This window comes from Embiotoca jacksoni, unplaced genomic scaffold (assembly GCF_022577435.1).
Source record: "Embiotoca jacksoni isolate LCO1_2020_lvr unplaced genomic scaffold, fEmbJac1.0.p SCAF_59, whole genome shotgun sequence".
NCBI classification, from domain to species: Eukaryota; Metazoa; Chordata; class Actinopteri; family Embiotocidae; genus Embiotoca; species Embiotoca jacksoni.
Genome location: NW_027185413.1, coordinates 668,615 through 684,559, shown reverse-complemented (window position 1 = coordinate 684,559; position 15,945 = coordinate 668,615). Strand labels below are relative to the sequence as shown.

General features: G+C 45.0%; 1 protein-coding gene across 1 annotated transcript; it reads left to right on the top strand.

The window, feature by feature from the left end:
- The first annotated feature begins 1,034 nt into the window (after window positions 1-1,034).
- On the top strand, window positions 1,035-13,503 carry bpnt2 (3'(2'), 5'-bisphosphate nucleotidase 2). Its single transcript, XM_069173241.1, has 9 exons — window positions 1,035-1,360; window positions 2,578-2,777; window positions 5,555-5,627; window positions 6,739-6,885; window positions 7,209-7,368; window positions 9,746-9,841; window positions 10,023-10,184; window positions 10,767-10,901; window positions 11,812-13,503. Exons 2-9 carry the CDS (start codon window positions 2,659-2,661, stop codon window positions 11,952-11,954), a joined length of 1,035 nt encoding a protein of 344 aa, XP_069029342.1. The 5' UTR covers window positions 1,035-1,360; window positions 2,578-2,658; the 3' UTR covers window positions 11,955-13,503.
- Window positions 13,504-15,945: the final 2,442 nt, after the last annotated feature.

The following is a 15,945-nucleotide window of genomic DNA, read 5'->3' as shown; positions in this document are numbered from 1 at the left end:
AATCTTTGTTTTTCTTTTACTGGAGGAAATGTGCTTCCATATCAAACCCAAAAGTTTACCAATATTTTAACACGACTTAACAATAACATGTTATTGTTATTTGTAAAATATTATGATCATTCTTGTAAACATTTCGTCAAATTAAATCTTGTCTAAACGCCTTTAAAAAGAGGCAAAATCATCTAATGATGCACAAAAAAAAATCTTCAGTTGACCTTTTTATGATGTCACCTCTGAATAAATAGGTGAAAACATGTATTTTATTAGTAGTAAATGTACGATTACACGAAGAGAAAACATTTTCAATATATACATACACATTTTCCTCAGTGAAAGTATTTCTTTTGGGTTTTCTTTTTTCTTATTTTTTCTTTTAATATCTAGAAACTTATACAGTCTATGCTGAATTTTTTTTAATTTTTTTATTAACTTAATTAAACGAGATACAAAAGTACCAACAATGCAGACAGAAATGTGGAATAAAATAAGCAAGAAAATGAAGTAAAACAGAAGTAAAAAATAAAGATAAAAGGATTTGGATAAATTAATGTAAAATTATAATAAGAAAAAAGAGACACAAAGAAAAATATCATATTATTCCTCTTCTAGAAGTCCAACATACAGTTGGGCAGTCTTATGACTATTAATAAGTTTAAGAGTTGTAACATAATCTTTAAATTCGCCCAAAAATCCAGTGAAGTTGGAGATTGACATTTTACATTTATGGGGGAAAGTTTTTCCACAGAGGATCAGAAAGTTTAAATATGTGATGACATTTGGACACCACTGGATTTTATTTTAAACAGTAGTGTAGCTATATAATCCTCTATTGGAAACCAAAAAGTTATTGTATGTATATAATGGTACAATACATGTATTAATACATGTATTTAATATTATTATTATTTAATACATGTCTTAATTAATTATTAATTATTATTATTATTTAATACATGTATTAAAGTAGCTGGTTAGGGAGAGATTTTGTATTTCACAACAGCACGAGCCGTGACGTCAGCAGCGGTAACCCGGAAGAGAAGTGCGCAGCCGCGACCTCTGCGCTGTGGACGTCGAGAGGAAGAATGTCCGAACAGAGACGCGATTGTTCCGCGCTGCCGTCGACACCAGCGAACAGTCGGCTCGTCTCACCGAGGTAACAGCGAGGGGACAAGAGGTCGAGCTGTCCGAGCAGCGGAATGTCGTTACGGACGGACGTCGGAAGATGCTAAAGGGCTAGCCGTTGAACATCAGCCCGGCTGAGGGGTTTATTGACGCTCCGTGTCGCTCCGTGTCGCTCCGTGTCGCTTCGTGTCGCTCCGTGCTCTGTGACAGCCGCATCGATCCGTGGACGACACGTCAGGTGTGAAGCAGCCACGTCAGCCGGTCTGTGTCTCCGCCCCGTGTCTCCATGTCTCCGCCCCTTGTCTCCCGTGTCTCCCGTGTCTCCGCCCCGTGTCCCCGTGTCTCCCGTGTCTCCGCCCCGTGTCTCCCGTGTCTCCGTGTCTCTGCCCCGTGTCCCCGTGTCTCCCGTGTCTCCGCCCCGTGTCTCCCGTGTCTCCGTGTCTCCGTGTCTCTGCCCCGTGTCCCCGTGTCTCCCGTGTCTCCGCCCCGTGTCTCCCGTGTCTCCGTGTCTCCCGTGTCTCCGCCCCGTGTCTCCCGTGTCTTCACCCCGTGTCTCCCGTGTCTCCGCCCCGTGTCTCCGTGTGTCCCGTGTCTCCGTGTCTCCGCCCCGTGTCTCCCGTGTCTTCACCCCGTGTCTCCGCCCAGTGTCTCCCGTGTCTCCGTGTCTCCGCCCCGTGTCTCCGCCCCGTGTCTCCCGTGTCTCCACCCCGTGTCTCCCGTGTCTCCGTGTCTCCGCCCCGTGTCTCCCGTGTCTTCACCCCGTGTCTCCGCCCCGTGTCTCCTGTGTCTCCGTGTCTCCGCCCCGTGTCTCCGCCCCGTGTCTCCCGTGTCTCCACCCCGTGTCTCCCGTGTCTCCGTGTCTCCGCCCCGTGTCTCCGCCCCGTGTCTCCCGTGTCTCCGCCCCGTGTCTCCCGTGTCTCCGTGTCTCTGCCCCGTGTCCCCGTGTCTCCGCCCCGTGTCTCCCGTGTCTCCGTGTCTCCCGTGTCTCCGCCCCGTGTCTCCCGTGTCTTCACCCCGTGTCTCCCGTGTCTCCGTCCCGTGTCTCCGCCCCGTGTCTCTCGTGTCTCCCGTGTCTCCGCCCCGTGTCTCCGTGTGTCCCGTGTCTCCGCCCCGTGTCTCCCGTGTCTTCACCCCGTGTCTCCGTGTCTCCGCCCCGTGTCTCCCGTGTCTCCGTGTCTCCGCCCCGTGTCTCCGCCCCGTGTCTCCCGTGTCTCCGCCCCGTGTCTCCCGTGTCTCCGTGTCTCCGCCCCGTGTCTCCGCCCCGTGTCTCCCGTGTCTCCGCCCCGTGTCTCCCGTGTCTCCGTGTCTCCGCCCCGTGTCTCCGTCCCGTGTCTCCCGTGTCTCCGCCCCGTGTCTCCCGTGTCTCCCGTGTCTCCGTGTCTCCGCCCCGTGTCTCCCGTGTCTCCGCCCCAGGTTGCTGTGAGCAGCGGTAATGTTTGGCTTGTTGTTTTCCAGCTGAATTTACCAACAGCGTCCCGTGCTCCGTCCCGTGCTCCGTCCCGTGCTCCGTCCCGTGCTCCGTCCCGTGCTCCGTCCATGGCTCCGATGGGGATCCGGCTGTCACCGCTCGGCCTGGCGGTCTTCTGCCTCCTTGGAGTCGGTGTGATCTACCACCTGTACGCCGGGGTCATCTCCAGCCGCCTGGCTGCCTTCAGGTCAGACGTGAACCTCGGCCGTCCTCTCCGTCTGTACGGTAAACTGTGACGCCCTGAAACCGAGCGAGGTGTCCTCCGGTCTCTTGAACGAGTAAAGTATGTAGATGTCCTGTTAAAGCTCTGCTGTCTGTCCAGCTGAGGATGGATGCAGGTGGTGGTGGAGGGCGGATCATTTACAGTGGGGCAAAAAAGTATTTAGTCAGCCACCAATTGTGCAAGTTCTCCCACTTAAAAAGATGAGAGACGCCTGTAATTTTCATCATAGGTATGAAACATAAACTATGAGACAAAATGAGAAAAAAAATTCCTGAAAATCACATTGTCTGATTTTTAAAGAATATATTTGCAAATTATGGTGGACAATAAGTATTTGGTCAATAACAAAAGTTCATCTCAATACTTTGTTACATACCCTTTGTTGGCAATGACAGAGGTCAAATGTTTTCTGTAAGTCTTCACAAGCTTTTCACACCTTGTTGGTGGTATTTTGGCCCATTCCTCCATGCAGATCTCCTCTAGAGCAGTGATGTTTTGGGGCTGTCGCTGGGCAACACGGACTTTCAACTCCCTCCACAGATTTTCTATGGGGTTGAGATCTGGAGACTGGCTAGGCCACTCCAGGACCTTGAAATGCTTCTTACGAAGCCACTCCTTCGTTGCCCGGGCGGTGTGTTTGGGATCATTGTCATGCTGAAAGACCCAGCCACGTTTCATCTTCAATGCCCTTGCTGATGGAAGGAGGTTTTCACTCAAAATCTCACGATACATGGCCCCATTCATTCTTTCCTTTACACGGATCAGTCGTCCTGGTCCCCTTGCAGAAAAACAGCCCCAAAGCATGATGTTTCCACCCCCATGCTTCACAGTAGGTACGGTGTTCTTTGGATGCAACTCGGCATTCTTTCTCCTCCAAACACGACGAGTTGAGTTTTTACCAAAAAGTTCTATTTTGGTTTCATCTGACCATATGACATTCTCCCAATCCTCTTCTGGATCATCCAAATGCTCTCTAGCAAACTTCAGACGGGCCTGGACATGTACTAGCTGAAGCAGGGGGACACGTCTGGCACTGCAGGATTTGAGTCCCTGGCGGCGTAGTGTGTTACTGATGGTAGCCTTTGTTACTTTGGTCCCAGCTCTCTGCAGGTCATTCACCAGATCCCCCCGTGTGGTTCTGGGATTTTTGTTCACCGTTCTTGTGATCATTTTGGCCCCACGGGGTGAGATCTTGCGTGGAGCCCCAGATCGAGGGAGATTATCAGTGGTCTTGTACGTCTTCCATTTTCTAATAATTGCTCCCACAGTTGATTTCTTCACACCAAGCTGCTTACCTATTGCAGATTCAGTCTTCCCAGCCTGGTGCAGGTCTACAATTTTGTTTCTGGTGTCCTTTGACAGCTCTTTGGTCTTAGCCATAGTGGAGTTTGGAGTGTGACTGTTTGAGGTTGTGGACAGGTGTCTTTTATACTGGTAACAAGTTCAAACAGGTGCCATTAATACAGGTAACGAGTGGAGGACAGAGGAGCCTCTTAAAGAAGAAGTTACAGGTCTGTGAGAGCCAGAAATCTTGCTTGTCTGTAGGTGACCAAATACTTATTTTACCGAGGAATTTACCAATTAATTCATTAAAAATCCTACAATGTGATTTCCTGGATTCTTTCCCCCCATTCTGTCTCTCATAGTTGAAGTGTACCTATGATGAAAATTACAGGCGTCTCATCTTTTTAAGTGGGAGAACTTGCACAATTGGTGGCTGACTAAATACTTTTTTGCCCCACTGTATATGTGCAGCACTCTGCAATAGTTTCAGGCAGCACAATTAAGAGTTCTGATGCTTTTTTAACTAATGGTAAAAAATAGTTTGAGTTTATCGACCACATTGAAGAGAAAACCTCTAAACCAGGTGAGTGTCTGGTGGGACGACCCTTCATGCTCAACATCCCGGAGATGTTGGGTTTGTCTCTCCGTCTCCTCCTGGACCGACTCCGTGCTGTCCAGATCAGGTCCATCTGTTTCCTCGGACTTCCTGTGGTAGAAAGTCTTTAGGACTCTGGATCGTCGCCCCGCTGCAGAATCGGTTGAGACGATGGGACGTCTCCCTGACGACGACGTGTTATGGATGAGAATCTAAAACTTAAACTGCTCTGTTGTTTCTGGCCACTTCCACGAGGGAATAGTCACAACGTCAGAGACAAATCGAAGAAATACAGACGGTCCATTTGTGGTCCAGATGGTTTGGAGATTGGTCCTCTGAATACTGTCAGAGCAGCGATGAGTTGCTGAGGTGACGGTGGCTCCTGCTCACACACCAAACATGTGCTGCCTTTGTTAAACACTTTTGAGAAATTAGTTCCCTTGAGACCTTAATATGCCGACGTTCACGTACTGTTGACTGTTAGTTCGTCAGCCAGGACAGGAGCTGCATACCAAACCTCATAGTTTAGGTGCAGACTGAAACTTTTCTGCTTCATCAAGTATTAAAGAAGGTCAGGTTTACATTTATAATCCCTGTTACTTATTATTCATTTGATAAATCCTTATTTAGCTAAAGAAAAAAGATTAATCTTGGAGTGCTTGTGCAGCTGCAGTTGAAAAGTTTGGCCTTTTTTTGTGTTGAATAAAAAGAAAAACGGATATCCATCTCCACTGCTGGCCTCAAAGTGTTCCTGTTATTTGGGTTTTGGTGGTCTGTGAGGAAACACTGAATCTGATGCTGATGTAGTTTCACCAGGTCTGCTTCCTTTTTAAATCCGTCTTCTGTCCCTCGGTCTGTGCAGACAGAGGAGGAAGGTGGACCTGAGGGAGCTGCTGGCCGTCTCCGTGGAGGCTGCAGTGCTCGGTGGCAAAGAGGTAAAACAGCCTGTTATTTAAAACGACACCACAAACAGTCTTCTGACACAACCGTTATCAAGGGACTCAATACAAGGAGACGGGAACAGCTGGAAGACTCTGGTTTTACGTTTGTTTCTGCGTTGATGATGTTATTGACACTAAAAAAGGTTTTATTATTCATTTATACAACATACAATTACAAGAATATCAGTGTTATAGTTGTATATGTCAGAATAAACATTTGACTGTGATCGTGTCGTTTTGGATCGAGCTCCTTCCTTTCAGACTTGCTTTGTGTTGCTGTGCATCAGTTACGCACATCATGTATGTCACATCCTTACTCTGTGAATGACCAACTTCTCTGAGTACACTAACAAGTAGAGCTCTTACATATTAGTACTCTGACTTGTGTCATACTTGAATATTGTGTATTGTTGTCTCAAAACGCACACTGATGTTCTGCACACATGAAATGACCTGCTTCGCTTTCTCAAAGTGTGTCAGTGACCGGCTGGCTCTTCGCTGGTCTTGGTAGTGAGCTTGTCAGTACACACACACACACACACACACACACACACACACACACACACAGTGTGTGTGGTGTTCTGCTGCAGCTTCCTCAGAGTTACAGTTTGGTCCTTCGGTGCTTCGTCTCTTTCTGCTACGCAGCCAAGATGGCCACCGTTTGTTGTGGACCGTTTCGAGTGTACCACCTGGGCGTTTGTAGGCCACTTTTCATCCTTTCCATAATCTCAAACACTCTAAACTGTGAGTGTTAGTATGTAAGTACGTCATTTGGACGCAGTGATCTCCACTCGGCTCACAGCCGTGCAGCCGGTTTGGTTCATTGGACGATCTGCTGACTTCTTGTGAAAATGTTTTGAGACCAGTTTCTGTTTTCAAAATTAATTATATCATGGATTTAAATAAAAGTTGTAGTTACTGGATAAACTGTGTGTACATGACTATAGTGTCGTTGGCATTTCCTTCCACCAACTTCATTGAATGTGTCTGAACCAGCTGTTACAGAGTGGAGGGGAAACATTTATTATTATGTTAATCACAGTCTCTAAAGAATCCACAGATTCATCACTTTGTGAGTTGTGTGTTTTGTTTTAATCCTCTGTAGGTGAAGAAGGTGCGTGATGAAAATAACCTGAAGGAGAAGTCGAAGGGGAAGACGAGAGAGGGAGCCAGTGAGCTGCTGACCACCGGTGACCTGCAGTCTCACATCAAGATGTTCAACCTGCTCAGGAACACCTTCCCCGATGTCACGGTGAGACCGGCAGCTTACTTCTGTCGGCTGCCTGCGGCACGCAGCCGTCATCTCTTGTGGAAACTCCCGTAGTGAAAACTAAGTGTGTTTGATAGATGACAGATGTCAACCATCACCAGTTCCACTCATCTCAGAGAGTTCAGTAACTAACTAGAAAAGATCACGAAGACGACTTTGATTCTTGCATCAAAGTCGTCTAGTTTCTTCATTTAGATTTGAGTCGGACTGGAAACACTTTTTGTGACTTCACGCGCTGCTTAAAGTGATAAAAACATACCTGAGGAACAGGACATTTAATTGTGTCTCCGTGTGTTTGTTTCCAGGTGAACAGCGAGGAACACGACGACACGGTGGACAAGACGATCACCTGGAGCCGAGACATCCCAGCGGACATCCTGGACAAGATCGAGGGGGGCAGGGAAGTTTCTGCCGAGACCCTCACGGTGTGGATCGACCCGCTGGACGCCACGCAGGAATACACAGGTGAGCTTCTGGTGGTCAATAATACAACCAGCTGTCTCACCTTTTATGCTGCTTCGCTTAAATGAGGAAAGAGTTGGATTTGTCTTCACACCAGAGGCTCATGGGAGGTTTGTCTTACATGTGTGTCAGTGTGACTGAAAAACGTTGGTTGTTTTAAAAGCGTGCCCTCTTAATATTCATGCAGTTAATCTTATTTAAAGATGAGAGCTACTGTTCACTCTGTCAACCACTCAGCTGTCTGACAAGACGCGTAGCATTCAGTTTTTGGCACATCTTCGACACGGGTGAAAGGTTCTGATGTATTAATGTACACAACCAACCGCTGCTGGATTCACTGGGAAACCCAAAGCTTGATTATTCAGTCATGTTATCCAGCATTCAGACTAAGCGGCAACCATCAGTAGTCGTTATGAATCCTCCAGTTCAGATTCTGTCCGTCACCATCTTGCTAGTTCGGAGCACCACAGGCCTGTCAATCAAACAGACACGCCCCCAAAAACAGGTCTTCTTGAATCTTCTTTTCTAATGAATGAGGGATTATTTTCAGATGGACCTCCAGAAAACTAAGAAGAAGGAGTGACTTTAGCTAACAACACCGAGATAACTGATGGACACATTTTATTCACTTTGGATTTGATGAGAGAAGTTGAATGGGAGTCTATGGAGCCGGAGGCTTTTTGGAGCCGACCTCTAGTGGCACTCGCTGGTATTGCAGCTGAAGACACTTCTGGATCGGAACCATTTTACAGACCTGAAGCTACGAACTCTTTTATATCCAGTCTGTAGTTCAGACTAAAGCCAGCTGTGTTAAAACAGTGTGTTGCTGCAGGTGGTTGAAACATGAAATACAACAAAATCTGAATCAGGAATAAAAACAGATTAATACTTTCAAAGGTTTAAAACCCCAAATAATACAGAACGATCTGTTGTACTCACAGTTAGGAAGATTATCACAGCAGCAACTATTTTATCTTTTGTGAATGGACTGCACGATATTATCGCCTTTTTACTTTAATGGTTTACAAAGTGTTTTACAAATTTCGTCTCCCATTCACACACTAAAGCCTGCAGAGCTGCCATGTCGGGCCGCTGTGGTCAGATGGTAAGGCCGGGTTGCTTACTAATCACAAGGTGTGTGGTTCAATCCAAGGTTCCCAGAATTGTTACATAATCACCATATTGAAATTATTTGAGCCGGCTGCAGTCATTTTGCATAATTGTTAAAATAGTTTCCATGTGTTTATGAATGTGAGGCCTGCGTCTTTAATGTCAGTCTGAATGTGATCTGATGTAGCTGGTTGCAGCAGTATGAAGATCCTGCACACAGTGAGAGGCTGTGGGTGATGACAGACTGTTTAAATGACCTACTTTAGTTTAAAATTAGGATCCTGGTTGTTGTGAGCTCAGCCAGGGGGTGAAGAAGGAGGATAAACCACACATAGACTCTGACTAGTTTGAGCTACATGATTTGTTTATTACTTAATTAGTTAATTGACATAAATTAATAAGGATTATTTGTTTGTTTGTTTGCTTTTCTGCTCTTCCCGTGTGTTTTATATTACTGTGATTTGAGTATCTTTGGTCAGACAAGAAAAACAACCTGAAGATGTCTTCGAAGGCTCTGAGAAATTCTGATGGACATTTTTGGATTTACTTTGGTTTCTCTGCGTCTCCTTCACAATAAGAGCAGCCGTCTCTCCTGATGTTCATCTGATTAATAACTTCAGTCGTACTAAAATACACACCAATCATTACAGCTGATGAATTTATCTATTTACATTTCCCCTCCCAGTATTTTTCATTTACAATATTACATACGTATTGAGGCAAAATGGATGCCGTGTGTTAAATTGAACACTTGAAAGACGCAGTTCTCTCTGCACGTCGTTAGCAGATCGTTGGACATTTTTTATGGCTGTTGTGAAGTTCACACACAAAGACATTTTAGTAAATCAGGTCCTAAATGTACTGATTGCAAAACATTGTCATCGTCTGTGTCCGGTTCCTCCAGGATGATAAAAGATCTGAAGCCTTTTCGTTTTTCATTTGGAGTCATCAGTGTTTTATTTCACACGGTAGAAGCATTTTCTTGATATGATTGGTCTGAAATTTACTTCATTAACTTTCAAAATCTTTGATGTGTTTCAAGCAGAATTTAGGATTTTAGATACTGAACTGGATAGTTATACTAAAAAGTTTTCAGTTGCAGACAAATGTTCAACTGAGGGTTTTCAGGTTTGACTCATGTCTGTCTCCTGTTGTGTCCCTGATGTCCTTCTTCCCACCCGTATCCTGTATCCTCTTTCTTTCTTGTGTCTCCTATCTGGTTCCATCTGTCCTCCCCACCCTGCCGGCTGGCTCGTCTCTCCCTCCTCAGAGAACCTGGTGAAGTACGTGACCACCATGGTGTGTGTGGCTCTAGAAGGTAAACCGGTCATCGGGGTCATCCACCAGCCGTTCACCGGCTTCACCGGTGAGTTTATGTTCCTCCACAACTTCCCTACCAAACATGTCCTTTGGAATAAAAATCGGACATCTTTAAAATTGAAATATCATTTTTGTCTCTGCAAACCTCAACATTTCCATTTAGTGATAAGAAACTGTAAAACTGAACAAAATAACAAATATGAAACTTCCCTCTGTGTCTCCCTCAGCCTGGGCGTTCGTAGGTCAGGGGTCAAACATGCGTCCCCGCTCCTCCTACAGCATCAGCCCTGCAAAAGTGATCGTGTCACGTTCCCACTCCGGACAAGTTAAACATTTTATCCGTGAAGCTTTTGGAAACAGCACAACAATCGTAGAAGCAGGAGGAGCAGGTGAGCAGAGAACCATCTGAGTAGGCGTCAGCCTTTCATGCTGTTCATTACTAAAACACAGCAGCTATATTAACTGTGTCTGTCGGCTGCAGCACAAAGTAGGAAATAACAACTGTAAACACAAAAGAAGCTGTTTAACATGTTCACCTGATAGAAGCACAGAAACCATGGAAACATGACCAAATGAGGAGGGAAGATGAAACGCGCCGACAGAACGCTTCTGACTCGCTGCCGTCGGAGATGAAGAGGACAGAACCAAAAAAACAAAAAACCTTGTAGCCGTCAAAACATTAACAACAAATGTCGCCATCTAATTGTAACATTATGAATAAGATGGTGATGCACCAAAGATTTAGTTGTTAAACTGAGATGTAAATGTGTTTATGTCAGAAAGAATGAACGCTGCTCAAGTCTTCTGCCTCGCAACCTTTTAGAGATTTGAAGGAAGAGCAGCTGCAACAACTTCTTTGTAGCAGTAAAGTTTTTCATCTCAACCACTGTGTGTGTGTGTGTGTGTGTGTGTGTGTGTGTGTGTGTGTGTGTGTGTGTGTGTGTGTGTGTGTATCTCTCTCTGTCTCTCAGGATACAAGGTGCTGTCTCTGTTGGAGATGCCTTCGGGTGAAACGGGCTCCGTAGACCCGGCAGACGTTTACGTCCACATCACCTTCATTAAGAAATGGGACATCTGCGCTGGTGCTGCAGTGGTCAATGCAATGGGTAATATAACAAGTATTAATCTTCATTGTTTCAAATTCTATTCTCATCTTCCTCCTTGTTTAACTTTTTAACAAAAAACCCTTTTGGCACCAACACTCTGCTCACTGGGCTGCACTTTAAAGCCCCTGAAACCTTTTGTTTCGAATCCTTAATTACATTTCTGAAACATTAAATATCCAAAAAACATGGCTCTAAAATAATATTTCAATCTATCTGGATGAACGATATTCTTGAAAAGAATTGATTATTAATTTTAATTACATACAATTTCAACAAAAGTGTTATAGACTTAATGTCAGCGTAAACGTAACATTATGCCTTCAAATATTCATTAAAAACTAACATTGATCTCTCGGTTCTTTAGTTAGTGAACAACAGTATCTAAAGAGAGATTGAGATGCTGTGAACAGCTGTGAGGAGGATGTGGAGGAGCAGCGCTGCAGAGAGCTGCTGCTCCGTCAGGACCACCAACATGATCAGCTGCAGAGCTTCAACTACCTCCTCACCTGTCGGCACATTCAGCCACGTTCAGGACTGATTTCATGGTCGACGTTCGTCCATTAATAACAGAGTTTGAGTCGAGTCGTTCACTTGAGCGTCTGCTGCTCCGTGTGTGAAGCCGACATACGTCATACGGTAACAGTATGATGTCATAACGTCAACTGCTCAGAAAATGACCTTTAACACCATATAAATGTTTTATATCGTCTGAAAAATGATACGGTTATTATCATGTAGGATATGATAGGGAACACCTCGACATGTGAGATCCAACTCTTAAATAACCAAACAGTTTAGTCAGAAAGCCACAAATCATCCACACATAAACGGATTCCTTTTCTTTTACATTTACAATGTTTACATTTTTAACGTGTGTCTGCAATGACGTTATGATCCCCGTTGGTTGTAGGAGGCCACCTGACCACCCTGAAGGGGGAAAACATCGACTACAGTGGAACTCCGTTGAACAAAGGAGGACTGGTGGCCAGTGTGGGAGTGGATCACAAGGCCTTACTGGAGAAGCTGCCAAACTGGGACCCTGAGAAGCACTGAGACACCGACACAGAGCCACGGGGAGTCGGGTCGGCCGGCGCTGAGGGCGGCTCGTGGCGGCACTTCTTTCTCTCACTGAGAGCAGGCTGTGATCAGGCCCGCATGACTTCATCATCGTGGGACACCAAACATCCACCAATCAGATGGACTGGAGTGGAGACACTGAGCGGGACGGCTGCCGCTGCAGACGGCACACAACGGCTCTGAACACACATTTACAGCCTGAAGGAAAAGGACATCGAGGCCGCTCCCGTCTCCTTCAGAGGACTCGTGGGAAGTACAGAACTGAGAAGCACAACGCTCAACATTAGTGACATCACTCACCATCTGCAGCTCTCATCTTCATCACCTGATAAAAACGCAGGAGGAAGGAACAGCATGTGTCGCAGAGATGGCAGAAGTGACCACAAGTCGTCAGGACCTAAAGAACCTGTGATGTCGTCGTTCTTCTGACCCGCAGGGACAATGCTACAGGGACAGGGACACTGTTCACTACACCGTCTTCACCCTTTCAACCTCCACCTGGTCGTGAATACGAGCACTGAGTGGTGTAGGTTTCTATTCTTGGAGAACATGTTGTTGAGATGCAGCTCCGTCAGGAACTAAAGAGCCTCCGTTTTTACGTTTTGCTTCAAAAAAATCCTTTTCAGAGATTTTCCACCAAAAATGTCATTTCAGTAAACTGTGGAGATAGTTTTTATTTATCCAAAAGCAACCATTTATTAATAGATCATGTTATTTCCAGTCCCAGTAAAGACCAGACAGGATCAGTTTACTAAGTAAATAACTGTTAAAGTCTCCTGCAGATTAAAAAAAACATTGTTTTGTCATTTTGAATACAAATTATTCAAAAACAATTATCTTCTATCTGAGGCACATTTTTGACTAATTAAATCGTATTTAATTTTTTAGTGAGGACATGTCATGACTAGCTAATATAAATCACACAAATAGCACAACATAACTACAATGTGCCTGCGAGGCAGCCGAGAGGAAGAGATGCTGCAGGTCAATGACCCACGATAACTCTGAATCCTGTAAATACATCAGTCAGACTGAACAGAAGTCACTCAGCAGCTCCTCTCCTGTACGAACTTGTTGGTCAGACTTCCTGGTGGAAGACGAGTGGAGGGTCATCGTGAGGACGACAACAATGCACAATGAACTGGAGGGCTGCAGCCAATCAGGATGGGTTTTTAACTGGAGGGCTGCAGCCAATCAGGATGGGTTTTCTGCAGGTGACTCTGATTCCTGTTCAGTTTGTCTCAGCATCGTCGGTGCTGTTAACTTTAAGATAAAAAATGGTGTCGAGGTTAAATGTTCAGCCACAGGATGAAAATACTAAAAAGATCTTAAAGGCTTAAAGAAGCGATCGGGTAATAATCTTGAGGGTGGTGGTGACGTTTCATGTCATACGTTTCAGTTTTATGATTTTGAATGCCTTTGATCTGCACAGAATACCATGTATTTTCAACGGATGTTGCTGCCAGGGATAATTCTGTAATAATGTTGTAAATGGTATTACAGTTATATTAAAATGCCATAGGTACTGTTTTGTTTGGGGTGGAGGTGAACACTGAGGACTCCACTGGCCGTGTCCTGTATGAAAACACTGCTGAGGGAGTTTAGAGTAAGAAACAATAATTCATGCGTAGATGTGAATCTGTGGGTTACAGATGGGATGCAGAACCACATGTTGTCAGAGGGACACCATGTGATCAACACACCTGTGAACAGACTGTGACTGTGAATCTGACCAAATCTAATTATAGCAGCAGCTTCAGTTATTGGAAATCATGTTGACCCGACTCCTCATGTTCAGATGTGACTCGGTCCTGTGAAGTGTTGCAGACGACGTCCTTCAACCAGTACAAACAGGACTCCTGCTGTGTAGACGGTCCTGTTGTTTCAGATCACTGCTGCTCTGCACTGACAGGAAATGACCTCATCATGTGACCACATCAGCCTCCTAAATATCTGCAGCTTTAATTATTTTACCCAGAATCCAACGTGTTTTTGTGTCCTCTGTTTAACTCAATAAACACACTGATTCTTCTGTCCAGCAGCAGCAGTGGAAAAGAAACACGTTGTGTTCAGGAAGCTGCAACTTCCTCATACGCTTTAATTTGAAAATCTGTCAGTGGCCCCACCCCCTTCCTCTACAGAGCCAAGATGGCGACCGTTTAGGGTGGAAAGTGTCCAGAGTTTCACACTTCTTGTTCTGGAGCGTTCTGAGTGATTCATCCTGGAACTGGTAGTGTTCTGATGGTTCTGTACTGACAGAACACACTGATGGACTCAGAGTAGAGAGTTAGTACACAAGTACAACATCTGGAATACAAGAACAACATCTGGAACACAAGAACAACATCTGGAACACAAGTACAACATCTGGAACACTAGTACAACATCTGGAACACAAGAACAACATCTGGAACACAAGAACAACATCTGGAACACAAGTACAACATCTGGAACACAAGAACAACATCTGGAACACAAGAACAACATCTGGAACACAAGTACAACATCTGGAACACAAGAACAACATCTGGAACACAAGTACAACATCTGGAACACTAGTACAACATCTGGAACACAAGTACAACATCTGGAACACAAGTACAACATCTGGGACACAAGTACAACATCTGGAACACAAGTACAACATCTGGGACACAAGTACAACATCTGGAACACATGTACAACATCTGGAACACAAGTACAACATCTGGAACACTAGCACAACGTCTGGAACACAAGTACAACATGTGGAACACTAGTACAACATCTGGGACACTAGTACAACATCTGGAACACGAGCACAACATCTGCAACATGAGTACAACATCTGGAACACAAGTACAACATCTGGAACACGAGCACAACATCTGCAACATGAGTACAACATCTGGAACACTAGTACAACATCTGGAACACAAGTACAACATCTGGAACACAAGAACAACATCTGGAACACATGTACAACATCTGGAACACAAGCACAACATCCGGAACACCAGTACAACATCCGGGACACAAGTACAACATCTGGGACACAAGTACAACATCTGGAACACAAGCACAACATCTGGAACACATGTACAACATCTGGAACACAAGCACAACATCCGGAACACCAGTACAACATCCGGGACACTAGTACAACATCTGGGACACTAGTACAACATCTGGAACACAAGCACAACATCTGGAACACATGTACAACATCTGCAACACTAGTACAACATCTGGAACACAACTACAACATCTGGAACACTAGTACAACGTCTGAAACACTAGTACAACATCTGGGACACAAGTACAACATCTGGAACACAAGTACAACATCTGGGACACAAGTACAACATCTGGAACACTAGTACAACATCTGGAACACGAGCACAACATCTGCAACATGAGTACAACATCTGGAACACAAGTACAACATCTGGAACACAAGTACAACATCTGGAACACAAGAACAACATCTGGAACACATGTACAACATCTGGAACACATGTACAACATCTGGAACACAAGCACAACATCCGGAACACCAGTACAACATCCGGGACACAAGTACTACATCTGGGACACTAGTACAACATCTGGAACACAAGCACAACATCTGGAACACATGTACAACATCTGCAACACTAGTACAACATCTGGAACACAAGTACAACATCTGGAACACTAGTACAACGTCTGAAACACTAGTACAACATCTGGGACACAAGTACAACATCTGGGACACAAGTACAACATCTGGAACACTAGTACAACATCTGGAACACGAGCACAACATCTGCAACATGAGTACAACATCTGGAACACAAGTACAACATCTGGAACACGAGCACAACATCTGCAACATGAGTACAACATCTGGAACACTAGTACAACATCTGGAACACAAGTACAACATCTGGAACACAAGAACAACATCTGGAACACATGTACAACATCTGGAACACATGTACAACAT